Genomic DNA, 18895 nt, shown 5'->3' with positions numbered 1-18895 from the left:
TGAATTAACTCTAGCAAGTATTATATAACATTAAGTTATACATTTCGTCACGCAACCTTTAACTGCTTGTGACTCTTTTTTTAATCTTTCTAAAATGGGTAGATATTACATTAACTGCTCAAAGTCATTTGAGAAATTTGAGAAATTACATTAACCCCTAAAAGAAAGCTGCAACAATCCAAAACATAAAAAAATTCTTATTTCTGTACATAACTAAAGTTTGCCAAAGCACGTTTATGGTCTTTTTCCTTGGGGAAAAACACACTATATTTTAGGATTTTTTATTAATGCTTCAGCATAAGTTGGGATTTTAATTGCTTGTATATTTTCTAGAATTTATAATTTCTAAGCAAAGCAGTGCTTTTCTTCTTCCCCAGTCATCTTATTTATAGGTCTTTTTGAGATGCTGTCACTTTCTCTTGTCAAACTTTTGACTAAATTCTATACGAGACAATGGAAAACTTCCATTGAGGTCCACGAGGCTAAGTCATCTCTAAGAGTGAAGTATTCTTTAAGGATATTTTTGACACTGTCAGCTACATCATTAGTTCATATGTGTGGAGCTTCTCAGCTTAGCAGCATCTTTATTGTAGAGCCTCTGCTTTCAAAATGTTTGTGTAACAGGTTTTAAGCAAGAGAAGATTAGTTGAAGCCAAAGAGAATTTCATTTGACAGAAATGTATCTTGAACCTGGTTCCATAGTATAAGTTTGAAGTATCTTATTTTGAATAATTATCTTGGAAGTCCAGCTTTTAGTACTATATAACTTTCAATTTTCATATACTTAGAGATAATGAGGGAGAGTGAGAAAAACAAATTGGTATAGTATCCATTTTTAAGATGCTTGGATTGGTTTTGGCATTGCGTGAGGTAGAAACAACTTACAATATTCCATGTGAGCGTTTTGTGATATTTAAGTCCTACTTCCTCGTTCTAAAAAAAAATTCATTAGAGTTTTATTTTGTGCCTGAGAGCCACAAGATATCTTCCAATCCCAGCTGCAGATCTCTGACATCTGGTTTTGGTTTTGTGTTTGTGGGGCTGGGAGCAGCCCCCATGGCTAATGGGAGACTTGTTGCTGTGTTCCTGTTCTCCAGGAGGGGGATGGCCCAAACTGCACTCTGTGGCTGGAGCAAAAATGAACAGTCCAGTGTGACATTATTCAGCATATATGGCATTCTAATAAAATTAGAACTGGAGCCTAAACTACTATTAATTGCTGCTAGCTGCAGCAACATACCTTGCTCAATACCTATTGAGAATTAGAACCTAATTCTAATGAGAATACTGATACGTTCAAGCTTTGCAGTTTTATCATTCCTAACTGGTAATTATTCTATCCCATAGTAAAGTTAATATTGGGAAAACAGGAATAAAAATTGATTCAATGTATTGGATTCACTTTAAAAAAAAATGAACACGCAAACTATGTGCACATTTCTCAGTACAAAATGTACACTGAGGTCATAGTCTGAGTGATGAAAAACTTTATTAGACTTCCACTGAAACTTTTGGACTGACACTTTGTGCAACACACAGTAGAAATATTTTAAAGGATGTAACATATTAAATGCAGTCTTGCTCCTGTCTAGTTTGTGGAGTACACATTTGCACATACCTGTGCATTCTGCTTAATCTGCCAGGATTGCAGAATGCACACACAAGTGCATTCTGCTCTTGCCAGGACAAAGCAGTTATGGTATGGTTTCAGTGAATAATATTGCTTTTAGAAACATCTTGGTAAACAAAGCTACAACCATTATACAGATTCTTGTAAATTATTTCTATTTTATATTTGGTTTAATTATAGGTTGCTATAGCCATGCAGATTGTTTCAGAAATAAATTTTGGTATAAAATGTCTAGCAGAATTTTATTTAAGGGAATTCCTGTAAAAAGAGTACTAAATAATAAATTTTTGCCTGTGGATTTCAGGCAAACTAAGTGCACTAAAATGGGAAGGTTTTGAGCAGATAATTCAGGTATTTCAATTGTAAAGACACAAGAATACTGTTGCTGCTTTAAGGTTTTTAACTTCTGTAGATAAAAAGGATTGCTGAGGTGGGAGTGGTGACCACACTGCAACTGATCACTATATTTTAGGCTTCTTTGCTCTCAAACCTCATATTTTCTTATTTTATTGTTGTTGGACTTTTTTGTTTTGGTTTTTGTTTGCGGTTTGTTTTGTATGTTGTTGATGTTGGGGGTTTTGTTTGTTTGTTGGTTTTTCTTTTGTTTGTGTGCTGTAGGGCTTTTTTTTGTCAAGGACCATTTGGAGTAGTTTATCACCTTCACAGCTTGAGAAAAATTCCTGACAAAAATCTGACCAAAAATTAGTCTTCTTTTTTATGCTGATTTTTTTCCCTTTTGATTTTCATTTTGATTTAGAGCATCACAACTTTCTTCGTTTCTTCATTAATCCTTCTTACCCTTGATTTTCAAGTTCTGCCTAATGATTTTCCTGTCTACGGTTCTCATCTTTGTGCTTGACAGAATAGCATGTTCCCATGATCTTCTTTTATGAGGAGTTGGAGAAATTCTCAAGATTCAAAGAATAAAAGAAAATAAGGATGTTCTGCTGCCAGAACCAGAAGTTTTGCATGGAGTACTATTTCAAGGATATAAACTGGGAGGATGGTTTTGAAGGAACCTTATGCTGGCACTGAAACACAGAATAAAAGATTTGGCTCCTGAAACTATTCAGATGTACTCTAGAAAATCTAAGGCTGTTAACTCTCCCTTTCAAGAAGGCTGAAAAATTCTGAAATTACTGGAAAACGTTGGCTATTTCCAAGTTCATATGTTCCTATTTGACAAGCCATACCGCTTGGCTATGTATAAATTAGACTTGTAATGAGTTGTGGTTTGCCAATGAAAATGAAATATGTGCTACAATTGTAAAATGCTGATGCAGAACTTCTCAAGTTAATACAAGGCCAAATATCTAATTCATCTGTGGTAGAGTTTTCAAGTACAAAAGCACATGCTTCTATCCTAGCACACATTTTATCCAGAGGCCTTCTGCAAATACTAACCAATCAATTCTTCTGTGTTGTAGAACTAAAAAATATTCCTGTACACCAAAGGAGTATTTATAGGTCTGCTGAATCCTTACCTTTGGAATTTGAAGTACCAGAACCAACGCAGTATTTGATAACAAAAGATTTAGAAAATATGCCCCAAGCCATTCATATTTCTGTATTGCAGGCTGAAAAAATGTTGATTTTTGAGTAATAATCTTCATAATGTCTACAGTCACTTCTCATAGCCCTCATTTAAACTGGATGCATACTTTGGACCCAAATATTCTTAGATTTGCTTAATTATTTAAAGCCAATACAAATGAAAATTGGTATTTCTTCCTGTTAAAAAACTGTTGTTTAAAATTAATCTGGCTATATTGGTGCCATTTATAATTATTAGTATTGGCTTTAGCAACAGTTGATACAGTGACATCTACAGTTTAAATTAAACACAACATAGAAATGGTTTTAAATCAGTTTTCAAACCCTATTTTTTTTTTCCAAACTTTCTTTGAGGTTAACTTTTAAAATTCAATATGATGGGTTGGAGTTAGTCACAAAATTAAGTTCTGACATCTCCCAGCAGCTGCAAATTTATCAGATTGTTTCATTGCTCGGTTAAGTATTTTGGTTATAACTCCTGTTATAACTCCAGAAATACTGAGTTCCCTCTTCCTACTTCAGCTGGGTGTTTTGTTTGTTTGGGGTCCTCTCTTGTGCCATTTTCTAACCTGTGACACAGCAAGTTACAGTTCCTAATTTCTGTTCTACATCGCCTTGCATTGCATAATGAGCACAGTGAGCATGGTGCTATATAAAAAGTTCCATAAAATCTCAGAATCATGAATTCAAATAGATCTAATTGAAACCAAATCAAGCAGCATTATGGGTTACAAATATCAGGTTACTCTGGGGATTTCTGTGCGCACACAGCCCAGTTTTGCTGTGTGCTTTAGATCCAGTAAATGGACCTCACAGAGTAAAACTGCCAACATATGTTGTGAGCAGAGAATTATGTCATGTAGTGCTAGGGCTGATAGGCCAAATTACAGATAACTGGGAGTGGACCCACAGGTGGCCTTGCAATTTCTGCCACAGAGTGGAGCAGCTAGTTAGAGGAGAAGCTATCACATTACATAACAGTATGTTAGGTATTTGTTTCTTTTTGTTCTCCATCTATTTCCGTGCTATAAACAATTAGTAAAAAAATTCCTAGTATATATTCTATATATTTACATATAAGGAGGTACTACATTCCAAGAAAAAGACATGAACTGCTCCAAAGAGAGGAAGAGAATAAATCGTTGAACAATCCCTGCAAAAATAGAGTGAAGAGGATTTAAATAAGGAGAATTTGTTAATTCAATTGAGGACAAATCTTTCTGTAAATCCTCCAGTTGTGTAGTCTGATGAATCAATGAACTTCATGTTAAAGGAATAACTTATTTAGACAAACTGAAATAGCATATATGAAATTCTGCCATGCGATTTGCTCTAGCTGTCTAGTGAAGTGTGAGCTGTGCGAGGAAATGTAGAGGAAGGAGAGAAGGAGAAAATGAGGACAAAGACGAGGGAATAAAAACAGTGATGAGCAAAGGGAAGAGCTCTGTGCTGTTCTTACAGGGTTTTCTTTCCTTCTTTCCAGATGTCATAGTGATGTGGGATTGAAGTCTGCCCTGAGGTTTGCCCAAATGCTTTTAATATCTGTGGAGCTTGTTTACATTAGAGTTGACTGTGGCTTCTCTTTGACTGATTTTTTCTTTTAAAACTGAAATTCATGAAGTCCCACTGCATAGCAAAAGCTAATGATAGGTCTTGGAATATGGTGGGGAGGAAAATCCACTTTTAGAGGCCGTGGTTCTCTCCAAAACCAATGGGAATGTTGAAGGTGTCTTGGTACAGCAAGGCTGAGATTAATTTATGCAATGAACATTGAGCGTATATAAAATCTGAAAAAAAAAACCCCAAACTTTTGAGCCAGCCCCCTGGGCTTGTGTTAGGCATTTTGAGCCAAACTGCAGCAATCCACAGTGGACAGAAAGAAAGGAGGAGTAGGAGTCAGCCAGGAATGCTCTCACCTACTTCAAGGGCCCCACAGAAAATCATATTCAGGCAGTTATTTCCCAGTATGAGCCTCCATGCCCTGCCAATGTGTCAGGCTGGAGCACAGCCTTCCCAAGGACTGCCACTCACACTTTGCACTCACTCACCTCCTTCGTGGCACTTTTGGTCTTTATTTTTGCTAATGTCAAGCCTTCACCTTGAAAAGACAGGAGTTCCTACTTTGGGAGGCATGGGCAGGCTGTCACACTGCAGACTTTGCAGTCACACTGCAGACTTTACAGGCTTCATTTTTTACAGACTCCTTATTCACTACTGTAAAAATGCACTACATGCAAGCCCAGTAATTTTCAGAGGGTCATTATTACTCTTTGCAAAAACCTTCCATTTTATATCATATCACAGCCAAATATACTTTGATTGTATGCTAATTTTTATTAGCAGTATAGTTTTTATATTCAAAATTAGTCTTTTATCTGAAAAGCTATCAGCATTTCTGTGACTGCTAATATTTTTCAAATCTGAATAATTTTTTATTTTTAAGTGGTTTTCAGTTGTTTTGTTTTGTTCTTTTTTATGGAGGTTTTTACAGGCTCTTTAAAGTTTTAAACTATTGTCTTAGATGACATATTTGAGAAAGTCATGTTAGCAGCTTTCATCTTTAAAATAGCTCTGAATGCACCTAGAGTAGCTGTCAACAGAGCAGAGATCTGTGAAATGGATCAGACAACTGGTCCCCATGTAAGAAGTGAATGTGTTAACTTAGATAACATGGAAAACATAAAAATTGGGGCAAAGAAAAGAGGAAGAGGAATCGACTAGACTTAATAATTAGAGAAAAAAAAGTATGTGGGAAGCAACACCTGAAGTCACTGAAAATCATTTAAAGCATTACAGCTGTAATCATTTGAATAAGCAGGGATTTATACTGATAATTCTGAAAGGTGATAATCATCACTCCATTCTAATGAGAAAGAAAATCACTCTCATCTGACCTTAACAAAGTTGATGTTCTTTTAATTTTTTTATTATTATTACTTATTTTTTGTGTTATACATATATATCCATCCTATATGTAAAAAATTTTGCTATATAGCTCTGCCTCTCAGAAATTTATCTTTTCTTTATCATAATTAGCTATGTTTAATCCTGTTACTAGAAAGGAGAATTTGGTCATTACAGTCATAGTTTTGGTACAATTTTTTTATTCCCATAACAAACTTCTACCAGTAACTGAATGGTACATTTGCATTTTATGGATATTTCAATTTTTTCAAAGGAAAATGATTCAGCATTAGATGTCTCCAAATTTTGATTTTTTAATCTTTAAAATGATCACTTGGCTGTTTGCAGTTGTTCCTTGTTTATTTCACATGTTCATTTTCAATTATTTTCCATAAAAATGCTTCTCTTTATGATAGATAAAAACAATATCAGCAAACCAAATAATAAGCAAGCCTTACAAAAAAAATCAATATTCGAAAAAATTACTAAGAGCTATAAGGATAGTATTGATTTTATTACTGAGGTTATTAATTTCAAGTAACTCATATACTTAGGGATGTTTATTTTCAAGTGTCTAAGTTATTACGAAATTGTTCTAAACACAAATATATTATGATTGTGATTTTTTAGTTTAGAAAGTGTGGAACTCATTAAAAACACACACTTTTGTTTTTCAGCTGATTTCCATTAATACATCTGTGTACAGTAGGACAACATGAAATATAAAGCAAAATGCTGCCCCAAATCAGTTAAGAATGTAATTTTTAGTTTGAAATACAAACAAAAGTCAGGAACGGTGGCCCGTTTCTACTATTGCTGTATCTCAACCCATAGAAAAATGAAGTAATGTGTTTGTGTTTTATTTCACTTGAATGTAGAGTTTGCACGAGGTTTCAGACAGTAATTTTAGCCCCATGCTCATTATGACATATAATGATGACACTTTTATTTATGTGCACCTATTAAAGATACGACATTTTTAATTCCATCAGCTCAGTGTTTAAATTAGAGTTTGAGGTAAATGTTTTCATTTAGCTTATTGATTCTGTTCCAATTTAGGAGATTACCCCATGGCTCTAATTCACCCAAAGAATCTCACTGGGGAGATTTTCAAAGGCACAAATAGAAGTCAAACCACTAACTTGCATTGACTGCTGAAATTGTATTACTGCCTTCTCTCTGGATACAGAGAAACTCAGTTCCCATTGTTCTCTTAATAGGACAGGGCATCCATCTTTCTCAAGTAGGCTTTGAAAATGTTGATCAAAGCAGAGGAGGCCAGATGCTCACAGTTTGATATAGATCCAGTACAGTCAGTGAATTATTTGCACCATTTGGGACACAAGCCATGTCATTGCTAAAGTTATTATAAGTCACTTGGTCTCCTAATAACGAGATTCAACACTGGAGAATTAAGTTTTCCCTGACAAAATGGAAAACTGAAAAAGTTAAAAAAAACTCCAACTGATTCATTAACACCAATGCAACTGCTTGGTAAAATTGTCCTTCAAATGAATTTTTTTCTTATTAGGCTGTGAGACATTGACCTTGATTCTTGTTCTGAAGATCAGTATGGAAACACTGCAGAGGAAATGTCCTCATATGCCTGGATGAAGTTATTGTAAAGCCTTCACTGCATTGCAATTTGGGTTGGCAGGAGCAGAAAAAGTGTAACCAGACTCTTATACCTGCTTTTAGATATTTTGTCATAGTTCCTCTTCTCTGCCCATCTGCCAAGATAGTTTCCCACATTTCTGGTGCCACCCACCCCAGGAAAAATTAGCTGACTTTGTATTCCAACAACATGCCCTGTTCAGCAAGCATGTGTAGAAAGTAATTTCTTTTCTTAAATGAACAGAGTGAATACCAGGAATATCTCCATCTTCTGGGACAAATTTCATGGAGTTTTAGGTACTTGGCAGGCTGGCTTCAACTTCTAGCTTAATAATCACAGGGACAGTTTGCAAAATACATGTTTATCTCATGTTATCTACTCAAAATCACCTGCTGAGATAATGCCACACTCACCTGGGTTTCTCATCATAAGTTATTCACTCATGTTGGCACAGTTCTCAGCTCAACTACCTTTTCCTTTGCACCTCTTCCAGGCAATACCTCACTTCTGAGCAGGGCTTGGTTAACTGGGGACAGAGAGGAAAGAGCTGAGGAATGATGAGCTGGGAAAAATTATATACTGGAAAGAAAAGGGAGTAGTACACACAGGTGGAGTATGGAGAAGTCAGAGATCAGTGGAAAGGAAAACAAAGCAAAAAGGAAATACATTTTTAAAGCAAAAATAAGAAGAAAAAATGCAACAAGCTATGTATTTGATCTTGAATTATAAAATGTCCAGGTCTTCTCTGAATGTTTTCTTGAAACCCACTAAGATGATATTTTCAATGTGTGAGAAAAAGTAAATATAGAAATGCAAATCAGTCCTGACAGATTAGCCTAACAATCACTTTTTTTGAAAAGCAGAAGGCCGACGACAGTTTAGCAGTTTATTTTGAGAGCTGAGTAGGATGGCATATTTTTACATTAAACAATATTCACTTTAGTTTTCTTGTGTTTATTTTTGTCTGAACATATCCTTATAATTCTCCACCACTCAGTAAACAGTCCTACATTTGCCTGAATTAATAGGATAAATATTGCCAATTTGTTAGAACAGAAAATGATAAATGACTTGAATACATTAAATGTGTTTGGGACATATTTAATCCATAAGCTTGATGTTAAAAACGCCAACATTATCTTATAAAATTTTACTATCAACATGATCTGGGAAGCATTCTTGTGGTAGTCTCATACAGCTTCTCATTTATGCTGACATAAAACACTGGCTGTGTTGAAATATCAGCTCACATAGAGCTGTGAAGAGCTGTTAGTTGTGCAGTCACACATAAAAATGCTAAATAATCATTAGAAGAAGGCACGCTCTGGCTGCTGGTGTGGGATCACAGCAGTAAGAGACAGAGAGCCTTTAAAAGCCTGGAGTGCTGTGGTTGAGGATCCTGAGAGCACTTGAGATGCACTCAGGGGTTTTGCTGATTTAGTGCCAGAGCTAAGAAAGCATATTGACAGATGCGATGCCTTCATGAAAGCCGTGCTTCCTTCAGGAGTGGTGTGTTGGGATCCAGAGTCTGCTGGTACTCTTTGCTTTTAAAGAAAAATTAGTTCTCTATTGTGCAAAAGAAATTTGTGGCTGTAGGAGGAGGTGGTGCAAGAGTGAGCTCAACTTGCTAGTTTGTGATAGCACCAGCATCACTCAGGTACCCTGGGTCAGCTGGGGTTGGAGTGCCCTGCTCTTCTGCTCCTTAGCCTTTTGGCTATTTTACTCTATTTTTTTTCCCAATAATGACTTTAAATGCATAAACTCTCCTGGTATGAAGGACAAGGTGCCACCTCCAGCTCAAACAGCAGCCTTTAAGATTTGTTGTCTCATTAGGCTTTAGCCAGTTACAATGTCTAACATGTCTAGGTTGCTTAGGAAGGTTGGTTCCTTTGCCTGAGTGCAAATTTGGAGGTATCTCATAGGAACTCACTTTGCATTTTACCAGCAAGAACAAAATATCTTCTTTATTACATGCTCCTAGATCAGGGTTTGGTTTTTTTTTTTTTTAAATTTACTTCCTGATGGACTTTAAGCATCTTTTATAAACAAAGAGAAAAGAAATATGTTATAAAATAAGAAAAAAAAAGGGCTTAATTCTTGGTTTTCTTATACCAAGAGAAAACTAAAAATGCTTTTCTCATAGCATTACTAGCTAGGCCTGTAATGGGGAATTTCTTGTACAATTCATAGTAGTTCCTAGCTTAACTTTACAGGCTTTGTCTAATGCCGACTCTTCTGCAGTCACATGGAAAAATAAATTGAGGAAAATTGTAGTCTCTGACATAAATCAAAATCAAAATCGGTGTTGCCTTGAGGGCATGAGGATAGATGGCAAATTGATAAGGTACATGGGTGAGGAAAACATACTTTTTGCCTCAAAAACCAGATCTTCTCTTTTCCAATTTCATCAAGCGGAATGTTATTTCTTGTTAATGGTATATAATTAATGAGTATATATGTAAGGCCTGGTTGATCCAAACCAAGATCAGTTTACTTAAATGTTGCTTTAGCCAAGACTAAATAATATGTATCAGAACTTCTTTCTAATTGTGCAAATCCTGCTCTGTTTTTGTGTTTGTGGTTTTTATTAGCAGAAGCATGTATACATAGGTGCTGTACATTTACTTAAAGACTTGTGTGTATCTTTGCACGCATGAAGAACACATTTGTTTTCCTTTACCACCAAAAATGTAAATTGTACTAGCAAAATGTCTAATGTTATGGTTGAGAATGTAAAGGCTTTAACATGAGGAAATTAAGAAACAAATATATGCCCTCAGAGAAGTGATGACTTTTAAGACTCAGTCATGCTGGACCATGAAGTCTTTAGGAGAGAGGTAATGCTAATTTATACGATTATACAGTGCTGAGGGCACTGTTGGTGTTCTATAAGTAAACAGAAAAAAAAAACCAAGTATGTCAGAATAGTGAATTTGGCAGGTTTTTTTTCAAATGTATGCATTTGAATGATTAAAAAACCCTAGTCAGTCTCAGGATCTTTGTTCAGTTGATGTATTAATTAGATCTGTATTACAATCAAAACAGAAAAAACCCAGCCAAGCTGATTTGGGAACTTGAGTGTTTCCCCAAGACTGCAGGGGTACAATGGTGTGTGGGTCTGTTCCACACACACAGTGCTGAATTATGTGTGTGTGCCCTTCACTTCACAGCACTACAATGTTTTCATGGCAAACACTGCTACATCTGAGTTGATCTCCCTGGAGCTTTTAGAGTTATAAGGCTTGTAAAATAAAACTTGGGTAATGTTTAGCTTTAATGAGTTCTGTGACTGTTGTCCTGTCATGCCCCAAAGTCTCTGTACGGCTGCCTCACACAGGCTCCTTGACAGCCACCAGATCCAGTTTTTCTTTTAAAAAGGGAGACTGTTGCAGAAGGGCATCAAAGGCAGTGTAAGAACTGTATTTGGCAGCTATTTAAGTAGAGCTCATACTGCAGAAATAGAAACCTGCTTTGTTTTGCAAATTTGATAAAGATGCCTTAAAATCGAGGACTGGGAAGGGCGGCTCACTGCCCTCCATGATAAGGGAGGTTGAGCCAGCCCTTGTGTGACTTTGAGGAGGGGATGACTCAAGAACCCATGGCATGGTGCCCAGCCAGGCTCTTCCTTGTCAGTCTGTCCTCCTTTGTGCTAAACCAGCACCTGACTTCTGTGCTAAAAAAGCTTTCCTAGGTCATCAGTTTCCAACACAGTCTGTGGCAGGATCTTCAGAAGCGACAGAGATGTCTCTGTGTAAGGAAGTGACTTTGAGGGCTGGAGAAGGACCTCTGTGTACAAAGGGAACTGACTGTTCAAAGGACAGTTGCTCTTCTAGTGGGAGAGGCTGTAGCTTTCATCCTGTCTTTGTGAATGAATGCAGAGAAAATTTATTTCAACCCTTCCTTGGAAGCTCTTGCCTAAATGCTGTAGCGAGCTCTGTTATCAGGTAAAGTCTGTAGTGAAGAGAGAAAAAACTTCAGGAAAAAAGTTCTGCCTATTATGGATAAAAAGCTCTGTGGAAGCTACTTGATCCAAGGAAAGATCTAGGCAGTAAATTGCAAGTGACTTTTATCTATGGTGCACTAAACCAGAAATTAAAAGTTTGGGACATTATGAAAGCTGAGGAGAAAAGAAATTAAATATGTTTGAAGATTTGAGAAAATGAGGTGTATTAAAGCTAGATAGAACTAATGTAACACAGACCATAAATCCATTATGTAATTTTACCTTCAAATCCTTTTGACTGAACTGTAACATATTAGTCAGGAAGGCATCCAGTCTTAGTGTAATATCTTCAAGTAGTCCACTGCATCTCTGAAAAAATTGTCCACAATGGCTAATTCCCAGAATTAATTATATTGCTTTTGAATAAGCTTTCAAATAGCTGAGGAACTCGCATGAGCAGAAATTATACAGCAGAAACTGAAACTAGTTAAATGAGCTATAAAGTACTGAATCACATAGGAGCAGACCACCTTTTATTTGGCTTCACACCTCTGAATGCTTAATTGGTTTGGTTTTGCTTGCTATTACTCCAGTGGGGAAGGCATTGCTCTGATGGCAGTAATTGCCCACTGCCCTGCTAACCAGCAACACTGTCCATGGGGCGCTATGTTAGACAGAGTGATGTAAAAGCTCCTTTGGTGATTAATTTTCAATGTCTAATTTCATTTCTTTGTGTGAATGTCACTTGTGAGACGTTGCTTTGGGCAACTCTTCACACTCCTCAGGATATGGGGTAGCTTTTTTGAAGGCAACAACTCCTTCTGCTGCGATGGGATAAATGGGTGCAACCTGTGCAAAAGTGTCCATGCAGTGGTTTGTGTCTATAAAAGTGGCTTTCCATTAATCTTGTAAGACAAAAGGCTGTCTGGCCTACAGTTCTGAAACTTTTCATTAATTCTGTGTAGGATTCCCTGTTAGACAAAACAGCTGTGGGGCTTGAGAGCTCAGCCAACATCTGCTAAAATACCAATTTGATGTACAAGTTTACGTCTGCACAGCACAAGGCTCAATGCAGTTTGGATCTGGGACCAGATAAAGGATAACAAGTTTTAACTACAAGGCAGGGAATTCTTCTATGAGGCAGCTTGAATTTTTAGCTCAGATTAATTTGTTTCAGTCTGGAATTTCATGCTTTATTTGGCCTTTTTTTTTTTCTTTGAAAATCTTTATCTTCTGTCCTTCAAACAGTTCACTGTCAACTGTGAGACTGCAAAACCTTTTGGTTTCGGTGCTCAAAACTGCAGCTGTCCTTTGAACAGTCAATATTTCTGCATTCACAGTAAACTACACCATTCTACATTACTGCTCATGTGCTCCTAAAGGGCAGACTTATATTAATTGGGTTTTTCTTTTTCCTTTGCTGTATTTTGGTGCAGTGAACAATGTGGTACATTCAGGTGTCTTACATAACCAGCAACACCATGAGTCATCTTTCGAGAGCGACTCCTGACTAAACTGGCATGAGCTCAGATGGTGAAAAATGTGCAGTTAGAAAGTGCTTTAAAAAAGGACAATATGAACCCCCCAACCATTTCTTTTCACACTATATGTTACCATAGGAGTTATTTTTGCTGTAGGGCAAAGGCCCAACAGCATGTGTAGGAGTGATCTCCATTGTTCTTCAGCACATGGATGTGACTCGTGTCAAATAAAAGGATCACAAAAACCCCAAAGCTTTTCATAAAGAAATCCCACTGAGACAAGGACATGATGACTCTCTCCCTGCCCAGATACAGTGTTTATATATGGAATCCCTCCTGGTCACCTCTCCAGAGGGAATAGCCACAAGGAGCTGCTGGGGTCAGAGCAAAACTGAAGGCTGCTTGTAATATGTAAGAAGCAGGAGATTTGAGAGATCACAAGTTCTTTATATCCTATTCCAAAAATACTTTGCTTTTTGTACTGAACAAAGTTCACTCAAATTGAAATAAGAGCACATCTCTCTTCCTAATTTCTCTAACTGGTCCAAAGAAAAAGAACATACCTTTTAAAGGGATAACTACTTTAATGGCTGTTGAAACTTTCTTGTGATCATCTGTGGTCTGCCAGATCTAGGTGAGAAAATTCTTCAGGCTCTCTTTTGGAAAGTTCCTATCGCTGACATGAGAAGGTTTAGAAATTAGTGTCTCCTAACTGGTTCTTGTGCAGTATTTCAATTGCACTAATAATTTTGAGCTCAAATTTCATAAAGAGCTGTGGTTGCGAACATTATAAATTATAGAATAGATAAATTATAAAATAGATGCATTATTAAGATGGAAGTAAATTACTTTGTCTCTCCTTTCTTGGTAATTGAATTTGCATCTAGAAATTTACTTTACTTTATTTAACAAAAAGGCCCTCAGCTCTTTAGCTTGGTTACATCTATCCACAACAGGCAGCATGCAATGTGTGAGGCAGAAGATCAGCTTGGAGAAAGCTATTTCATTGCTATTCTGTGAAAAAAGGAAGTTTTACTGTCATATAAGTAACAATTTTAAGTATTCCAGAGGCTGATGCTTATGGTGCTAAAGGACTAGAAATTTTTGCTCTTACTTTTACTGGATATAAATGTAGACTTTGTGCAGACTAAAGCCCTCTGTCACAATGAACGAATAGCCCTCTGGTCTTATTATAGTGATTTTCAGCTCTCAGGATGAAGCTTTTCTGGGTCTCCACAACTCATGGGGAATGATTTCATAATTATGGTGAAAGGGGTAGGCAGGGGTAGCTGTGTTCCAGCTCTTCCTTCAGACTGTTTTGCTGACTGTGGGGATGTTCATGATCTGGCTGCCCAGTACTGAGGGATCTGGGGTTAAATTTCTTCCAGCAGTGCTGCTGCAAGCACTGGAATCTGCTTGCCCTGGGTGCTGGCTGCCCTGAGGCTGCTGGACTGCAGGGGAAAGGTTTGTTAGGTAACACAGATTCTATAAACAATTTCTCAGAGCTTCTCTTACCACTGATGCGCTGCTCCATTTATGCAGCATCTGCTGACAGAAGCCTGTGTGGGAGGTGGTATTGTTTGTGTTATTTTCCCTAGGAATAGAAGATACTTGTGCTGAATAAGAGGCAGAGTTTCTGCACAGCTTTTAAAAAAAAAAAAAAGTTTCTTTTTTAAGCATTCATTTTTTCATCTTGGATATGTTATTTTTTGCCTTTGCCCCCCCTCTGTGGGTAAGGGGGGGAAAGCTTGAAAAACTGTGTTTTTCTGCCCATTGATAAACGTAATGAGATTTGAGTGTCAACATTAAAATGTTCCGTGTCATCAGCTCTGTGAAACTGCAGTGAAATATGGAAGCGAGGGAGAAAAAACTCAGTTTTCAGCCTGGCTGTGTCCCCTGCTAGGGTGCTGTGGGGAATGTTGATAAACACTAGGAAGGGCTGAGAGGTGGCAGAGGCAGGTGAGGAGCTGGTGGCTTCTGAGGGACCACAGAAAGCTGCCACTGCATCTCCTCCTGCGTCTGAGTGCCAGAGGCTCCTAGTTAGGGGAAGCCTTTACAACTCTTCTGTTTTTGCTTTCCCTGGATCAAGGAAATAAGCAATGCAATGGAAATTTTTAATAAACATTTCTAGCAGGAATAACATTTTACATCTCCCTCTGCCTCTGCTGAGTAAGTGCTGTTAGCTCCAATTGTTCATTACTGAGGAAAGTCTTCTCCAATTCATCTCTAGCAGTACTCCAGGTAGAGGTGATTTATTTTTTTTTGTTACCTGGCATGGCTGTGCTGTCACTGCTGCTGCTGCTTGGGCTAATAGACATAACTGCTGCCGTGGACGTCGCGCCTAGAATAAAAGCGGGGTCAAGGTGGAGAGGTGAAAAGAATCGTGAGTAACCCGGGCTTTTCCTTCTCTTCTTCTTCTTCTTCTCAGCTCTCTGTTTGAAGAAATGCATTAGGCCTCGTTTCACTGTGTAATTCTTCCTCTCTGTGAAGTTGCTGTCTAATAGCAGCCTTAAGGCCGTGTAATTTAAGTATTTAAATATGCATGTGGAAGGCACGGGCCACACCTTCCGTGAGCTCCACACATCTGCAGTACAGTCCTGTGTCTCACTGCACCCTCTCTGAACTGCCTGTGCTGATTAACTCCTCTCTTTCCAGGGACTTGGGAGCAGTCCAGGCTGCACCTTTTCTCTTTGTAGTCTTAGCATTTTGCGTGCTATTTCAGATGTTAGCTTTGATAAAGGCAGCAAATCTCACAGGTCTGCAGTTTGTGTGAAAGAACCTTGTAACCTCAGTGATTATAACAGCTAATTTTGTGGATATAAATGCATAGCTGCACTTTAAAATCTGCAGATTTAGGTAAGGGAATGTAAGGTAGAATTGCAGCTTGTGAAGGATTTAGGAGTGCTGCACTTGTAAAGAGAAAAGAGCATTTACTATTAGAAAAGGAAAGTAGATGAGTCATCATAATATTTGTGAGACTTCCTACTGCATACACAGCTGCTTGACTGAAATAACCAGATGATTATTTCCATTTAAAGGGCAACTCAGTTCTCGCTGACATTATTCCTTTTTCCTGTCCAGCTATTTATAAACAAGAATGCCCATGATGGGCAGCATAATATTAGCATTATGCCTGTAAATATTTGCTGAGGTTTTGTTTTGTTTTTTTTTTTTTTTTTTTTTTTTTAGAAACACTTAGATTACTAAAAGAGAGAAGGAATATTGAAAATAGAATGAAGGTTTTCTGTTGAATTCAGCTAAATGTGATGTGGTTGCTTGGATAACGTATGTGATGGAAGTCCCTAAAATAACCAGAACTTGGAGGGCTGGCTGTTGATATCCTTGGAATAGGTGAAATTTTGTCAGTCCTCTTATCTGGAAGCTCATCTGCAGCTTGAGCAATATTTTTTCCCTAAAGCATGAACACAATATTAATAAATCTGCTGCTTCTCTCAGTTCCCATATCAGTAGCATTAAGGAAAGAGGTGATGGATTCAGTGGAAGTGAGAACTGCCTTGCCCACTCACAGGTACTTTACATCTAAAGCCCACTCTGCAGGGCATGAATGTGTGCATAAGGGATGCACAAAAATAGCAACCCACAGCTTATAAATATTTGAATACATGAACTTGTTATGACTAAAAGAGCCTTTTATTTTACTCATTGTGGAAACTGAGGCACAACTGAAATATGTTGAACGAAATTTTTTCACAGTATGTTTCTTTCTCAGTAAAAAGGCCTTCTAAAATGAGTATCTGTACATGTGTTATGAAAAAAGCCAGATTCAAGGGTAAAACTTCTGTACATTCAGTTTTAATTTATTGACTTGCAGGGGTTTGAAAATTTCTGATTCTGAGTATTCAGCCTGATTTTTTTTCCTGTGAAGAATTGAAATAGATGGTGATATAGACATTACTGTCTCACAAAAGCATGAGTAGAGTTAATCAACTTGCAATCTTCTTTAGCTGTGATAAGTAAATTATGCAAATATTCAGAAGTTTAGGACCACCACCTGTTTGAAAATTGTTTTGCAGCTACAATAGTTCATTTAATGTCACCTGTATTAGCTATTAGACCTTGTAGATTCAAATTACTTGCTTTTTTCTCTCAGGACAGGGTGCTCTTAAGCCAGCACATTAGCATATTGCTATATTTGGTTAAAGGAAAAATAGACTGTAAATCAGTTGTTATAGCACCTTGATATTGTGTTACTTGATTGCTTAGAGACATCAGTTGTTGAATGCATTAAAAGTTAGGGATCTGAATCAGCTCTCCTTGAAAGTACCAGATGCTTGGAGTAGCCTTTAGTGTTTCTTTTATTTAAATTTTAGCAGCAGTCTTACTAAGAACAAGAAGATTTTACAGGAATGCCATTCCTTGTATACTATTTGGCTCTGTTATCCATGATGTCAAAATTTCTCTAGTAGTGGGGATGCAGATTATCATGCAGAGCTGGATACTCTGAGAAGTAGAGAGCTAATTTCTGAGAGAAAAAATGTTCTTTAATCATAATTGATAGAATACTTCTTGATTGCTATTAATGCTGTACATTTGCTTGTCAGTTGACATCACACTTGAAGATGTTCTCTTGCTGGTTCATTTTTGCACATCATAGTTAATATTCTAATGAAAAAAAAATATTCTGAAAACGCTTGTGATTGTGTGGTGTATGTTTCTATTTAACTGGGTTACACTCAAATTGCAAAATTAAAACCAAAAAGTATGACATTACATGAAAGGGGACGTGGCTGGTTTCTGCATCTTTTAACTGAAATTTTCACTAAAGCATTTAGCAATGCATTAAAAGTAATTTATATTTACAATATAAAGAGATTTCAAAATATTTTTGCTCCAAGTGGTCATTTAGAAGACAGAACAACCTTTTTATAGGTTCTCTGTGATATTTCTCCAAAAAAGACAATGGCATATTAAGGGCCATAAGAAGTTGTCCACAAAAGCTGTCATGATCCAATTTTAGTCATTCTTTTCAAGGTCCAGCAAGGACCACAACAAAACTTCAATTCCTATGGCTGGCATTTGCTTTATCTGAGCTTATACCTCATCAGATGAAGTTTTCTTCTTTACTTTTCCATAGGGGATCTTGGAACTGGGAAATCTGTAGCCTGGTTCTGCTCCATTGCAGCTTGAATGAATGAAGTCAGGAGAATGGAGATAAATGTTATTTTCTGAAAAATAGAACTGCAAGAAAAAATAGTATAGAAGGAAAATAAGGGGACTTATTCCTGCAAGAATCTGTAGTTTCTGTAGGGTGGGGAAGGGGCAACAGTGCATAACTTGGAGACAATGTTAAACTATTTAAATATGTTAAAATAACAGTGGTTAATTGCTTATGCAATGATGTCTTCTTCTGGCACATTATTACTTTTATGCATTCACTTCATGTTCAACAAAGCCAACAATTATTGTTTGAATGTCTATACTTTATGATTTACATGCTTATGATCATTGGAAATTATGCAGAGAAATCTCATGGTTTGATACCAAAATGGCAATGTATTTAGGCTGTCTTACTATCTCTCAGAAAACTGCATTATAGAGCAATATCCTGGTTATTATTAACTGCTATACCCTGCATATAATGTTTACACTGAAGACTTTAAAAACATATTTTCTGACATTTATAACTTTACATATTTTTGTTGTACTGTGTGTAATTTTGTTTTTTGAGAAAAACTTAATCAGAATTGCTTAATCAGTGAATAAATTTCTTTTCATTTTAAAGGGAATAAAATCATAATTTCTGGTCA

At 36.9% G+C, this 18895-nt stretch overlaps 1 protein-coding gene across 7 annotated transcripts in view; it reads left to right on the top strand.

Moving 5' to 3' along the window:
- The window catches only part of ROBO1 (roundabout guidance receptor 1), a 687918-nt gene that overhangs the window by 179204 nt on the left and 489819 nt on the right, over positions 1-18895 (top strand). Inside the window, exon 1 of one of the 7 annotated variants that reach the window (XM_071433709.1) lies at positions 14826-15510. The exons of 1 other annotated variant lie outside the window; for it this stretch is intronic. In XM_071433709.1, coding sequence (XP_071289810.1) covers positions 15402-15510 — 109 coding nt within the window. In that variant the 5' untranslated portion in view covers positions 14826-15401. Of the gene's footprint in view, positions 1-14825; positions 15511-18895 lie in introns of those variants that run through there. 5 more of the 7 variants (XM_071433705.1, XM_071433710.1, XM_071433702.1 and 2 more) reach the window with 5 other exon arrangements.

Source organism: Agelaius tricolor, unplaced genomic scaffold (assembly GCF_023055355.1).
Source record: "Agelaius tricolor isolate 1412-34295 unplaced genomic scaffold, bAgeTri1.0.p SCAF_9, whole genome shotgun sequence".
NCBI classification, from domain to species: Eukaryota; Metazoa; Chordata; class Aves; order Passeriformes; family Icteridae; genus Agelaius; species Agelaius tricolor.
The sequence above is the reverse complement of the archived record's forward strand: the minus strand, read 5'-3'. Positions and strand labels throughout refer to the sequence as shown.